This window comes from Pyxicephalus adspersus, chromosome 10 (assembly GCF_032062135.1).
Source record: "Pyxicephalus adspersus chromosome 10, UCB_Pads_2.0, whole genome shotgun sequence".
Classification (NCBI taxonomy): Eukaryota; Metazoa; Chordata; class Amphibia; order Anura; family Pyxicephalidae; genus Pyxicephalus; species Pyxicephalus adspersus.
The window spans coordinates 51,381,240-51,395,078 of record NC_092867.1 but is presented as its reverse complement, the minus strand read 5'-3'; the positions used below and the strand labels follow the sequence as shown (position 1 = coordinate 51,395,078).

The 13,839-nt window shown below is 39.8% G+C and overlaps 1 protein-coding gene across 1 annotated transcript in view; it reads left to right on the top strand.

The window, feature by feature from the left end:
* The first annotated feature begins 6,543 nt into the window (after positions 1-6,543).
* Positions 6,544-13,839, top strand: part of RTN4RL2 (reticulon 4 receptor like 2) — a 74,062-nt gene continuing 66,766 nt past the window's right edge. Inside the window, exon 1 of the mRNA XM_072424327.1 lies at positions 6,544-6,686. Coding sequence (XP_072280428.1) covers positions 6,656-6,686 — 31 coding nt within the window. The 5' untranslated portion in view covers positions 6,544-6,655. The remainder of the gene's footprint in view (positions 6,687-13,839) is intronic.

Below are 13,839 nucleotides of genomic sequence, written 5' to 3'. Positions count from 1 at the left end.
AGCCGGGACATTGGTACGGTATATGCATATGTTCTGGGAATGTACCAAAATTCACTCACTTCATTTTGGTTAGAAATCTCCAATTTGTTACAGAAAATTATCGGTAGCACCTTCAATATCTCCCCTGATACTAAATATAGGAATAGATAATTTCCCTAGCTCTCACAGGGTGGTAATTTCTCATATTTTAATTGCTGTGAGACTAATAATAGTGAGTAAATGGAACCAAAACATTACCCTTTGAGTTTTAGAAGTGATAGAGAGAGTCAACCAACAGTACTGTCATGAAAAAGCCTTTGCATATAGTAATTCAACTTCTAAAAAGTTTTATTATCAATAGCGCATATGGTCTACTATATCTAATGTGGTTGGATGAAGTCCTATAACCCACCCTATATTTCTTAAATACATAATCTTACTTTAATGTGAAACTCAAAATATTTATTTCATATACAAAGTTTCTGACTGTGAACCTCTTTTGGTTGTTACCTTCTTTTTTTTTTTTCTTTCTTACATTTCATTTTTATTAACGTTTTCTTTTGTATCTGTTTTATTATCTTATTTTATTGTACTGTTTTATTGTTACTGGTATTGTACTGTTTAAAAAAAGTAAAAACCTTTAATAAAAATTTTATTTGAAAAAAAAAAACAAAAAGAAAAAACTTCTTTTTCTCCAGACCCAAAGAGTGCCCTCTTGTCCTTTATTATGATCTTGAGATGAATAATTTGTAGGAGAGTTCTCTGTGTGGACCATTTATACATTTATACAAAGTGATCATATCCCCCTTAAATGTCTCTTCTCAAGGAAGAATATTCTTGAAATACTTATGGAATACTTAATTACATTACATAGTTTGGTGTCATCTGCTAACACAGAAATGACACTTTCAATCCCAAACTCTATATCATTTTTGAAGATGTTAAACAGTAAAGGTCCCAACACTGAACCCTGGGGTACACCACTAATAACCTTAGACCATTAGGAGTATGATTCATTAATAACTACTCTCTGGATGCGGTCTTTGAGCCAGTTCTTTATCCATTTACAGATTGACTTTTGTAAACCTATTTGACCCTAACTTGCATATTAACCATCTGTGGGGTACTGTGTCAAATGCTTTAGCAAAGTCCAAGTAAACTTTATCAACTGCTACTCTACTATCTACCTGCTTACTTACCTCCTCATAAAAAGAGAGTAAATTTGTTTGACTACTTCGGTCTTTCTTGAATCCATGCTCACTATCATTTATTATACTATTTTCTGGCAGAAACTCCTCCATGTGGATATTTCTTAAACTCTATAGGACCCTTCCAACTATGGAAGTTAATCTATATAGTTACTTGGGAATTACTTTGCTCTATTTTTAAAGATAGGAGCCACATTGGTCTTATGCCAATCCATTGGTACTGTGCCAGTGATTAAAGAGTCTCTAAAAATTATAAACAATGGCTTTGAAATAACTGAGCTCAGCCCTTTAATTACACGTGGATGTAATCCAACAGGTCCTGGTGATTTGTTAACCTTAATTTTGAGTAACTGTTGCTCAGTCATATCAATTTTGAGCCATTGTGGCTCATTTAGGGCAGTGATATTGCTATCAGCAATTTGGACTTTAGCTCCGCCATTTTTTTCCCGCCTTTTCTTTATCCCCAGTTACCAACCCAGAGACATCCTTTAAAGGGCCTCCATGCTCAGACCTAATCTTTTTGCTATTAATATATATATATTTTTTTTAAATTGGGGGTTTGCCCTACTTTCTTTTGCAATCTGTTTTTCATTTTGAAGTTTTGCACATTTTATTTCCTTTTTACATCTTTTGTAATATTCTTTTTTCAAACAATGTTTTTAAAGGATGAAGGTGTTCCATCATTTTTATATTTTTAGAATGCCCTTTTCTTATTCTTTATGGCTTTTTCAACATTAGTTGTAAGCCACATTCCCATTTTTGTTCTGTGTTCTTTGTGAGGACAATATCCTCTCCTAGCCCAAGTCACAGAGGGACGCTCTTAATAATGGAAAATTTGCTCTCTTAAAATTGAATGTTTTTATCTTTCCTGTTTTTGTTTCTTGTTTACAGCTAAAATTAAATGAAATCATATTATGGTCACTGCTACCCAGATTCGTTTTTATATGCACATTTGTTATAAGCTCTGCATTGTTAAAAAAAACTAGGTCCAGCAGAGTATAGTTTCTAGTTGGTGCTTCTATAAAATGTACCATGAAATTATTTTGTAATAAATTCATAAATGTCCTCCGTTTTGCTGTACCTGTAGTTTCAATACTCCAGTCAATGTCAGGGTAGGTAAAATTTCCCATTAACAAAACATTGCCAGCTTTTGCAGCCTTTTGTATCTGTGCTAGTGGTTGATTCTCTATTTCTACACTACATCTCACCTTCTAAGCTGCCTTTGTCAACGTCTTCTTCTTCTACTCTTGTGTAAATGTGTTTACTTGTCAAGTTCTGACAGAGGATCCTTTCATTCCTTCTCTTCTTCTGTATCAACAACCTCCCCTGGGTTTCATGGATGGAGAAGTTTTCCATTCCCACTCTGTCTGTGTAGTTGGGCCAACTAGCATTGACTTTGGTGGAATGGCAGGCCTTCATCTCTTTTAATCTCCTTTTCCTCCCTCTGTGACTTCAGTTTCTTGAACGTCAGTTCCTATATGCATACAATTGGGTTTGTTTAACTAATGGCTATCTAAATATGACTGACAGTTTTTGCAGGTTCATCAAAGAGTATTAAAACAACATAAATATTCTGGAGCCACTCCAGTTCATGAACTGGCAGAAGCGAACAGTATCTATCAGCAAACAAGGCTGTGGGGCCACCTTGTCAGGAGCCCATTGTATTTGTGTATTAGAGAGGGAGGGTTGGTGCTGGAAGACATTGGATGTGGATGAGGAGGACGATGACAAGACCACCAAGGACTGGGTACTTCTACTAGCATTGTATACAGAGGCAAGATGGAATAAGCACTGAGCCAAGTCGACAAGGAGTTAGAAGCTTGGAAACTGTTCATTTTTTCATATTCATGGCTGCCCTATTACCCACTGCCCAATCAATTCTCCTAATCCTGAACTGGTGCTTGCACAATTGGCACATGACAGCAGTTGTCCATGCCGGTACCTTGTTTTTTTATGCAAACCATTGCATAAGAAACATGGCTGCTGACCCCTGCCCAAAACAGTCCTAAATTGGTGATGTGCTCACCGCCCTCCTGCCAGATATAGTGATAGTTACACCTGCCACAGCTTAGGGTTGGATGCACCAAGGCTGTTATGCAGTACACTTCCAGATGACTCTTTAGCTGCCTGATGGCCTGGTACACCCTTCTCAGCTTCTAGGGTGTACATGACATGCAGTCATGGCTGCTGCTCACTGACATTGTTGGTTGTGCCCAAAAAATGTTGCCCTCCTCGTCATTTCTCTGATCTGGTTCCAGGTGCACCACAGCCCCTGTGGGAAAAACGGGTGGCCATCTTGCTGCTAAGGGATTGTAAAACCCTAAAAGTTGAAATTTCAAGTAGAAATTTCATTGCTTACATATAAAACATTTTGTATTTTATAAGTGCTGGCATATTACATTTATTCTTTATAGAGTTCATAATTAAGTCATTAAATGTTCCTTAACCTCCCAGGCAGTCTAATTATGCCAGTATTTTTATGTCAAAAGTGGTATATTGTTTTACATGGAAAATTGTTGTTTAATCTTGTAGGCCTGTAATTCTTAGAAATAACTCTTGGGTATGATAAAGTTTGAAACACAAATCATAAATTATAATTTAATAAATAATTAAAAAATAATAATGAAATATTATAATAACAATAAATTTAATTTAATAATTTATTCAAATCAAAAACACTGAAATTTATCCAAACAAGGATGCAATAATATTGATAAATTAGTACACACTGCATATTGGTCTAGTAGACATCCCGAGTATAGTAAATTTAGAAGCATGCAACTGCACAAAGTCTGACGTCACAATCAGGACAGTAGAACCTGGTTTCCTTTCTGATCTTCCTTCCACTCTCATCTCTCTTCGCACAACAAACTTTGCACATCCTTGTAGGTGATGCGTTTTTCTCAGTTTGGTGGGATGTAGTCCGTGAAATGATTACCAGTCAGGCGTTCTGGGTTGACAACTGCAACAGCACGACGTCCAGGTCTATTCAAGACCATTAATGGTGTTTGGTGGTTCAATAAATTCAGAAACTTTCCAAAGGATGTCAGAATGACTCACAGGCCTGTCACTCTTTTGTTTGAAGTTAATGTAGGCATTTCACAAGCATTGCTCAGGAAGATGCCTGAAGATGTTTTTGTAGTAATTCTTTTGCTGTTTCCTCATTGCTGGGTAGAATGTCATTGCTCAATCAGCTCTGTCGACACACGAGCTCTGGTGTTATTGTAGTCTATCACTACTTGTGGCTTCATTTTTTTTCCAAACTTTTGTTCGTACCATAACAGTGGAGGCATTATGGACTGTACTCATTAGGCACACATCTTTCTTGTCATGCCATGTTGATCTCTATAATTGCAGTAGGTAATATAACCATTAGAAAGGTAATTCAAGAATATCAGACAAGACACTCCTTCAAATATGGATGCACTAAGACACAGCAGGGTATTTATCAATAATCAACTTTTGGTGAATAACCATTCCATACTAGCAGAACTGCTCACCTTCCTATAATACAATATGGAGTATTGCAGTAGACAACAGCAACAATGAGGGAGAGGGGGCAGAAAAGACGTACCGAATGCACTTCAGATGAGGTGAAAAGGGGAGAGGGCGGGGTAGAGAGGTCTCAGTATCTACGATTAGGGGAATAGAATGACCCACATTACCACCTACTCTTTTGCCAGGTCTAGGGGTATTTGTGAGGTGAAGGCCACCGTAGGAGAGCAGTCTGAGTGGAAAAGCCACTGTTCAGTGAGAGCCAGGAAGTTCAGAGATTTAAAGAGGATAAGGTTGTGGTTATAGATTAGTTTTTTGCATTCCATAGCTTGCAAAAGAGCGAAAGAGCATTTTTTCTCTTCCGCTGACCAACGATGGTGGACATTTTTTCTCCAACGAACCAACAACATAATCGGAGCTATATTACATATTCCTAACAGCTAAACTCAGCATTTTGTAAATACAGTATTTTGTGGGTAGAAAGATAGGGTCAAACCTGTGTGGTGCATACTGTGAACAGGATCAGACAGATAAACCTACCTGCCTGATCACAGTCTTCTTTTAAATGCACAGTGAGCTGCACAGCTTGATTTACAATCCTGGCATACCCTGGTCTCTGGAATGAATAAGCTCCCAATCGCATATTTGGGAGTTATTTCATTCCAGTGTAATGAGACTCACTAACCAGTGCTCATTGTACAGTTAATCTGGGCTGACCTGCTGCTGTGTGTTATTTTTGTTAGATTTAGTGTTCCTCTGACCTTTTGTAGGCTGCCTGGACCGACCTTTTGTCTGTGACCCCGACTCTGCTTTGTGTTTCCAATTGGATTTGCCTTAGTGAGAAAATTGTAATGCTTTAATATTATTATTATTATTATTAATAATAAACAGGATTTATATAGCGCCAACATATTACGCAGCGCTGTACATTAAATAGGGATTGCAAATGACAGACTAATACAGACAGTATTTACCAGTAGAAAGGGAGAGGTTGAATAGTTCGGTTAGGGCAGAGGCCAGGGTGGAGGAATGGACTTGGCTTTATCTGTGGGCTCCTGGTCCTCTGCCACCCCTTCTAAAGATGCCATCCCCACTAAAGTCCTAGAAGCAACCCTGTGATGGGAGATGTAACCAGTCTCCCAAGGCTGAGCTGGGGCTTGCTAAAGGTGAAGACTGCGATGTTACATTGGGGTACTGGCCTCTTACATCTAGCCTGGCCAATCAATATAGCTAAAGCCTCAAAGCTGGAGCAAGACCAGGTGAATATGTCAACACAGGCAATATAGTGAAGAAAGGTTTAGTTTTGCATTAACCATTCTCTTTGAAACCACACCCACAATTTCACATTTTTTTCTTACTATTCTCAATGTCTATGTGCCCTATTGGCCTTTTTCTGGCTATCCCTCTTTTTGAACTTTTATACTGTGCTTCCTTTGGACTCCCTATAATTAGAATATAAATTTGTAGGCAAATTGTGACTTTGAGCTGTAAAATAAAACTCTCACCCATTCCTTCACCTGAGTCAATGCAATGCATGACAACTTTCTGACAAATAGAGGGGACACACAGAAAATTTGTAGCAAAAAATGTTCCATGGGTTCAGGGGTCCTTGTTCTGGATTGGATTCTGAGTGTAAGGGTTTGTCTTAGTTTTAGTGGTACAAGCTGTGTTTGCTTAAAGACATAAACATAGGATACATACACACGTTAGATTTTCATCCTTGGAAAGGACAGATCCATGAACGATGTTGGACAGCCGCTGTACTAGCCCTTAAGCGTGAATCGAATGAGAATCATCTGACGTAGCCCTACTAGGATCCATGTTCTAGCAATAATATAGTTGCATATGGTAAGATCTGCTTACACACAGCTCCCTATGTTTTTCCTCCTCCTTCTCCTCTGCTGCTGTTCTCACATATCCCCCCTCCCTCTCTATCTATCACTGAGCACCTCTCATCCACTCCAGAGACAAGGATGCAAACAGAGTGCAAGCTCACCCTGCGAGGTAAGATACCATTTGTTACATTATTTACTTTATGCAAGTATAAATTATTTTCTTCATGCAAGTACACAAGTGACAGTCAGTAGTAGTAAAAAAAAAAAAAAAAAAGAAAGGTCAATATGAAGCGCAATATAGATAGTCAAAGTGTAGTAACCCACAGCAACCAGAGTTTTATTAGTTTACTAATAAACATCAATTCTTTGGATTGAAGCATTTTACTCTTTGCTGTTATTTTATGGAATACAATACAACAATGGATGAAAGACAGGTAATTGAAAAAAAAACTGCAGATTATTAACTAATTAATATTATTTATATTATTAATATTAAACAGGATTTATATAGCGCCAACATATTACGCACCGCTGTACTAATGGATTCTAGTTAAAGGATCCATATACCATTTTCAATGCATTGCAACCTAACTGCAAAGTATTAGGCTAGAATGTTACAGAAAATTTTATGTGTAAGTTAAAATAAGGTCCCATGTTTTGTAAAACAAAAACTGTATACAGAATGTGTGTTAAACAAATATTTTTTTTATCAGATTTAGTTTGCTATAAAGCCAAAGCTGACTACGCACAACACAAGCAACATATTATGTTTTTTAGTATTTTTTTTCCTGCAGTGTGATTTTTACAACACACTAGTTACTACACCTGTGTGGTCTCTTAAGTCAAATTTAAAAGGATAGTAAATTACCAGGTTTAAAAGGTTTAACATTTTCTTTAAACCATCAGTCCATGTAGTAATGCCCTAAGAGACACCTATGATTGTTTGGTCCTGGTATTAGGGCAAAGTAACTATGTTTCATGACTTGTTAGTAGACAGGAATATGCTACTGCTCTTATTGTTCTCTGTGAGCCACCTGGCTCTCTATGTCTTAATGTCCCTAACTTTGTTGCAAGTACACGTTTCTGTACTTACATCACAGAATTTTTTAAAATTCAACACATATGCTATGATGATAGCATAGTATAGTATAGTGTGCTGCCAAAACAGAAAAGTATGACTTCATCATATGTTAAAAAAAATTTTTAATTTAAGCAGAAAAAATGTATTTATAAATGGTAGAAAAACATTTTAAAATATTAATGTAATTAAATAAATTGACGTTCTCATTACGTTCAGCTTCACTGCCATTTGTAAAATTGTTAAAAAATGGAAAATCTGGAGAGGCTTTGTAAAGCATTCTTTTTAAATTTGTCCTCCAAATCCAGCTCTTGCAGAGCACTTACAGGTTCCCCACTTTTCTTGAAATTGGTGAGACACACTTTATGGCACTGACTATTAAAAAGAGAACAACTAAACATGTTATAGTGAGAGAGGGACCACGCAAATTATTTTTTATGCTTTTATGTAAACAACTGCACTTCCAGAAATAATGGTTTATAGTAAATATACAACTCAATATTGTAAAACCAAATATTTAAAATTGCATACAGCTGTTTCAGAATTGACTTCTGCCCCTATGTATGATGAGAGCAAGCCCTGCAAATACCTTTAATTTTAGGAAGATGGTGCTGTGTTCTTCTAAAGGGGTAAAGAAACTGCTATTTTTATGATATATATTAAGATTGCACCAAATGAGTATTTGATCCTTCTATTTCCTATAAATTAATTTGCACAAGAACATGCACTTTCCTCAAAACAGAAATAGGGATAAATGAGATAAAGAGAAACAGGAAAAACATTTTTGGGTTTAAAGTTTAGCCCAGGCATATGCCCCCCAATTTAGATTATTTTATGCTCTCTGGTGGGCCCCTGCTGCCCTACAAAAAAATATCACTTATTACCTTTGGTGGTCCTATAGAAATATTTTTTAATTTTTTCTGAATTTTTACTTTGACTTTGTTGACATTGGATATATAATCTGGCTAAAGAAAACTAAAAGTAAGAAACTTTGTGTGTATTTTGTTGGCTCAACATTCCACACCAAACCCCCACTGTACCTTCTAATCCCAGGCACTAGAATCTGAGCTAGAGTTACACTTTCATGCATTCATGGCACAAATTGCAGTTTATGCACCTGCTTTAGGGCTTATTTTCCCTTTTTTTGTGGAATTGTTGCTTCCACTCCAATTTTGTTTCTTTCAAATGTATGTTAGAAGGTAAGTTCGGCATTCGTTTTAAGTGGCATTCCCAAACACACTAGCACAACAGTTTTATGAACATGAACTGAAAATTACCACAGTGCACAGTAGGATACTATCAAGCATTGTATTAACAGCATTAGCAAAAATGCTGGCATATCTTTTTTTTTTTTTTTTTTTAATCTGTTTCAATTGGGTGCAAATGAGCCCTGTAGCAAAGATGTGGGTCTCCAGGGGGGATTATCAAATAGCCTGGTTTGAAACATCGCCTAATCGATGTTGTGAGCCTGAACATTCAATTCAAAATTGTTTCAAACTAAACATCCAAGCCTATTTACCAGTATCTCTCCTTTCCCAGATAATGTTTCTGCAGCATCCCAAATACCTTGACTGTAAGAATAAATTTGTATTTATGAATAGGTACTAAATTAAAAAGTTATCACAAGTCTACAACAGCTTTAGTGTTTTTCACTAAAATAAACTTCAGATACATATGCTAAAATTATATTACAATGTTAGCACATATGTCAGGGGAGCTTAGGAAAAGTATTGTATTATCCGGATTAAGGGAGGGGAAGGTAGATAGTTTACAACCTAGTAAATATTTCATGTTACTGTATTGAATTTCAGGTATTAAGAAAAAGAGAAAATAATGATATAGTGATACTGTGCTGGAAGAGGAGTGCCATTGTTTCTTGCAAATTTTAGACCTGTGTAGGTATTTTTAATTGGAATTATTTGTCACGCGGTACATTTACTGATAAGACAACAGTTCTGATATATTTTTATATTTATAAGTTATGGAAGACTGCTCATTCAAATGCATCAAATGTACTGCTGTAGTTTTATTGGTTATATTAATCTCCCCTGATCCATTGTTACATGTGCCACATGTGCAGCACACCTCAATGAAATAACCTTTTCAGCCCTCAGCAAAGCCCACAATGTAGGAGGTACTATTATTCTTTCCTTGTGAGTTATGTCGCCCACGTCCAGGTGATAGGACTTTTTCTTAACAACCCTTGACTTGAGTTAGATGTTGTGTCTTCCTACTTGACAACCCAAAACTTCAATCAAAATGTAACTGGACAGCTTAGATCTGGATAATGGCCTGACCCTAAAAAAAACTGCTGCAGCTAACATACAAAGCCTACTAACCCATGGATAGAGTTTATTGTAATAATGTAAGGGATCATTGTTATACCATATTGCGTGAAATATTTATGTAATTAGCTCATCTTTCATCTAGCATACCCTCTCTAACTTTTAAACTAATAGACTTTACAACCTAACTTCAGGCATTAATATTAATATTTCTCATATCACCACATTCAGTTAGTGTCAATCATAGAGCTTGTTACATTGCGTCTGGAAGTGCAGGTCCCCATTGCACATTTGAGAAGCTCTCAGAGCAGCTTAGAGAGCTTATTTATTAACAAAATATGGGCATTTGGCTCGGCTAATTGTTTGTGTCTATGTAAACGCATGTCACAGGCTGAAAGTTTTTTTTTTTTTTTTTTTTACTAAAATCCAAGAGAAAATGTTGCTTGTGGCCTTGCTTATGGGGTAGGAAAAGCAATTTTAAAGGTTTGATGATTAGCTGGAAGATTTTTCATCAACTTACTGAGAAGATCCATAAGATAAGTAAAATACAGAAGTTGCAGAAGTTGCACCCAGTAAAGTCCTACAAGCGAATTATTATTCCCAAATTAGAAAAAAAAAAAAAACAGGCCTGAATGCATTCTTTTCTTTCTACTATAAGATTTCTTCTGCAGAACTGTCTTTACTTTTAGCTAACACAACTAAAGGGGAATATTTGCATTTAAAATCCCTCTCTGCGACTATATGTATGCTTTAAAAACCAAACACAAACACCACAATAGGGTCTAACTAATGCCCAAAATCTGATATTAAAGTGGACCTATACTCCCACTTTCAATTTGGGATTATGCTGTAAACTTAATTTATACTGATCTGTCCGGCTTTTACTTCTGTTTAAAGCCCCTAAACCCCCTAAACTGTACATAAAACTGCTTTGACACCTCCCCCTGTGCTTTCTATTGCCACAGAGAGACTGTAAAGGCTCATGGGAGATTGACATTATCAGTCAAAGAGTAGGGATGAGCGAACACCTGGAAGTTCGGGTTTGCCGAGTTTGGCCGAACTTCGGCTCAAACTTCGGCTTCGGGACCCGAACTTGACCCCAACTTGACCCCGAACCCTATTGAAGTCTATGGGGACCTGAACTTTGGAGCACTAAAATGCCTGTAAAATAGTCAATGGGTGCATGGGTGTAAGAGCAGGACAATTGCCCTGCAAACAAATGTGGATATTGAAATGACATAAAATAACATATAATAGAAAAAAATAATAATCGTGAACTAGAAGGCAGAGATCAAAGTGGAGTAGGAGGTTGAGGAGGCGGTGGACGTGGCGGTGTAGGTAGAAGCAGTGGTGAAGGAGGAGGAGGAGGTAGCCAATACTGTTTTTGTTGTTTTTTTTTTTTATTTATTTATTTTTTTTATATTTTTATAAATTTGGGAAGACCCCAAAACATTAGGAAGTAGAAAAGAGAATGCAAAGAGAAAGTGCGCTGGAGTATAACAATGGCTGGGTGCGGCCGGTATACTTATCTATTCAGCACAAGGTACAGACATGACCTGTGGGATCCATGCCTAGTTCTTTTTAATGAACGTGAGCTTTTCCACATTGGCTGTGGACAGGTGGCTACACTTGTCTGTGATTACCCCCCCCTGCCATGCTAAACACACGTTCGGACAATACACTGGCCTCAGGGCAGGCCAGCACCTCCAAGGTGTAAAGGGCAAGCTCAGGCCATGTGCCCAATTTGGAGACCCAGAAGTTGAATGGGGCAGACCCATCAGTCAGTACGTGTAGGCGTGTGCACACGTACTGTTCCACCATGTTGCTGAAATGCTACCTCCTGCTAAGATGTTCCGTATCAGCTGGTGGTGCTGGTTGTTGTGGCATGCTGACAAAGCTTTTCCACATTTCGGCCATGCTAACCCTCCCTTCTGAGGTGCTTGAGGTGCTCCAGCTGCGTTGGCGACTTCTTCCTCCTCCTCTGCCTTCGCCTTGTGCTTCCACTGAGCCCCCGCTGTCAGGTGGGAATGCCATCAGCAGCGCGTCTACCAGCATATGCTTGTACTCGTGCATCTTCCGATCACGCTCCAGCCACTTGTGAATGACTGGCCTGATAACAATGGAAATGATCCCTTTTCCTCCTCCTCTTCCTCCTGTGCCACATCCCCTTCCATCATCGCCTGAAGTGTTTTTTCAAGGAGACGTAGAAGTGGGATAGTAACGCTGAGGACGACGTCATTGGCACTGGCTATGTTGGTGGAGTACTCGAAACAGGGCAACACGGCACACATATCCCGCATGGAGGCCCACTTGTTGGTGGTGAAGTGGTGCTGTTCCGCAGAGCGACTCACCCATGCGTGCTGCAGCTGAAACTCCACTATCGCCTGCTGCTGCTCGCACAGTGTCTCCAGCATGTGCAAGGTGGAGTTCCACCTTGTGGGTACATCACATATGGGGCAGGGACCCGGAAGGCCAAAGTTACGCTGCAGCGCAGACAGGCGAGCAGCAGCAGGGTGAGAATGCCGAAAGCACGCACAGATGGCCCGCACTTTCTGCAGCAGCTCTAAAATATCAGGGTAATTTTTCAGGAACCTCTGCACTACCAAATTCAGGACATGCGCCAGGCAAGGGATGTGCGTCAAACCGGCTAGGCCTAGAGCTGCTACGAGATTTCGCCCGTTATCGCACACCACCAGGCCGGGCATGAGGCTCAGTGGCACCAACCATTCATCTGTCTGTTGTTCCATGCCCGTCCACAGCTCCTGTGCGGTGTGGGGTTTTTCCCCCAAACAGATGAGTTTCAAAACAGCTTGCTGTCATTTCCCCCTGGCTGTGCTGAAGTTGGTGGTGAAGGTGTTACGCTCACCGGATGAGGAGGTGGTAAAGGAGGAAGTGGAGTAGAAGAGGAAGAGGAGGCAACTGGATGCAAAGAGAAACTGCTATCCGCCTCAGGCCCAGCCGCCACTGCATTTACCCAGTGTGCAAGTGGGGAGATATAACTTCCTTGCCCGTGCTTACTGGTCCAAGTATCGGTGGTCATGTGGACCTTGCCACAGATGCCTTTGCGCAGTGCACACCTAATTTTGTCCGTCACTTGGTTGTGCAGGGCAAGGATGGCTCGCCTGGAAAAGTAGTGACGGCTGGGAACCACGTACTGTGGGACAGCCACCACCATAAGGTTTTTAAAAGTCTCCATCTCCACCAGACGGAATGACAGCATTTCAAAGGCCAGGAATTTTGAAATGCTGGCATTCAGGGCCAGGGATTGCGGGTGGGTAGGGGGTACTTCCTCTTTCTCTTCAGTGTTTGGGAGATGGACAGCTGAACGCTTCCATGGGACAGTGTGGAGATGCTTGGTGACGGTGACGGAGGTGGTGGTGTTGCTGCCACATTCTCTGTTTGCGGGGTGGCAGGTGCCACTGTCACTCCAGAGGGGGAGTGGTTATTGAAGTGTTTACTTCACTGCAGCTCATGCTTTGCATTTAGATACCTGGTCATGCAGGTGGTGCTCAGGTTTAGAACATGTATGCCTCGCTGCAGGCTCTGATTGCACAGCGTGCAAACCACTCGCGTCTTGTCGTCAGCATATTGTCTGAAGAACTGCCACGCCAGGGAACTTCTTGGAGCTGGCTTTGGTGTGCTCAGTCCCTGGGTGCGATGGGCAGTAGCAGGCATACTGTCTAGGGTACGGCCACTCTGCTTTTGCACCCTGCTCCCTATTTTGCTGTGCGGCTGGCGCTGTGTGACCACCACCACTTCCTCCAAACTGCACACGTCACTCGCATGACCTTGATTCCATGTGGGTTCTAGGACCTCATCATCCTCCACATCATTTTCCACCCACTCTTCACCCCTGCCTTCAATGCCGGTCTGCACAGTGCAGAAAGCCGCAGCAGTTGGCACCTGTGTTTCGTTATCATCACAGACGTGCTACGGTGGTCCTCCCATGTCCAAATCCT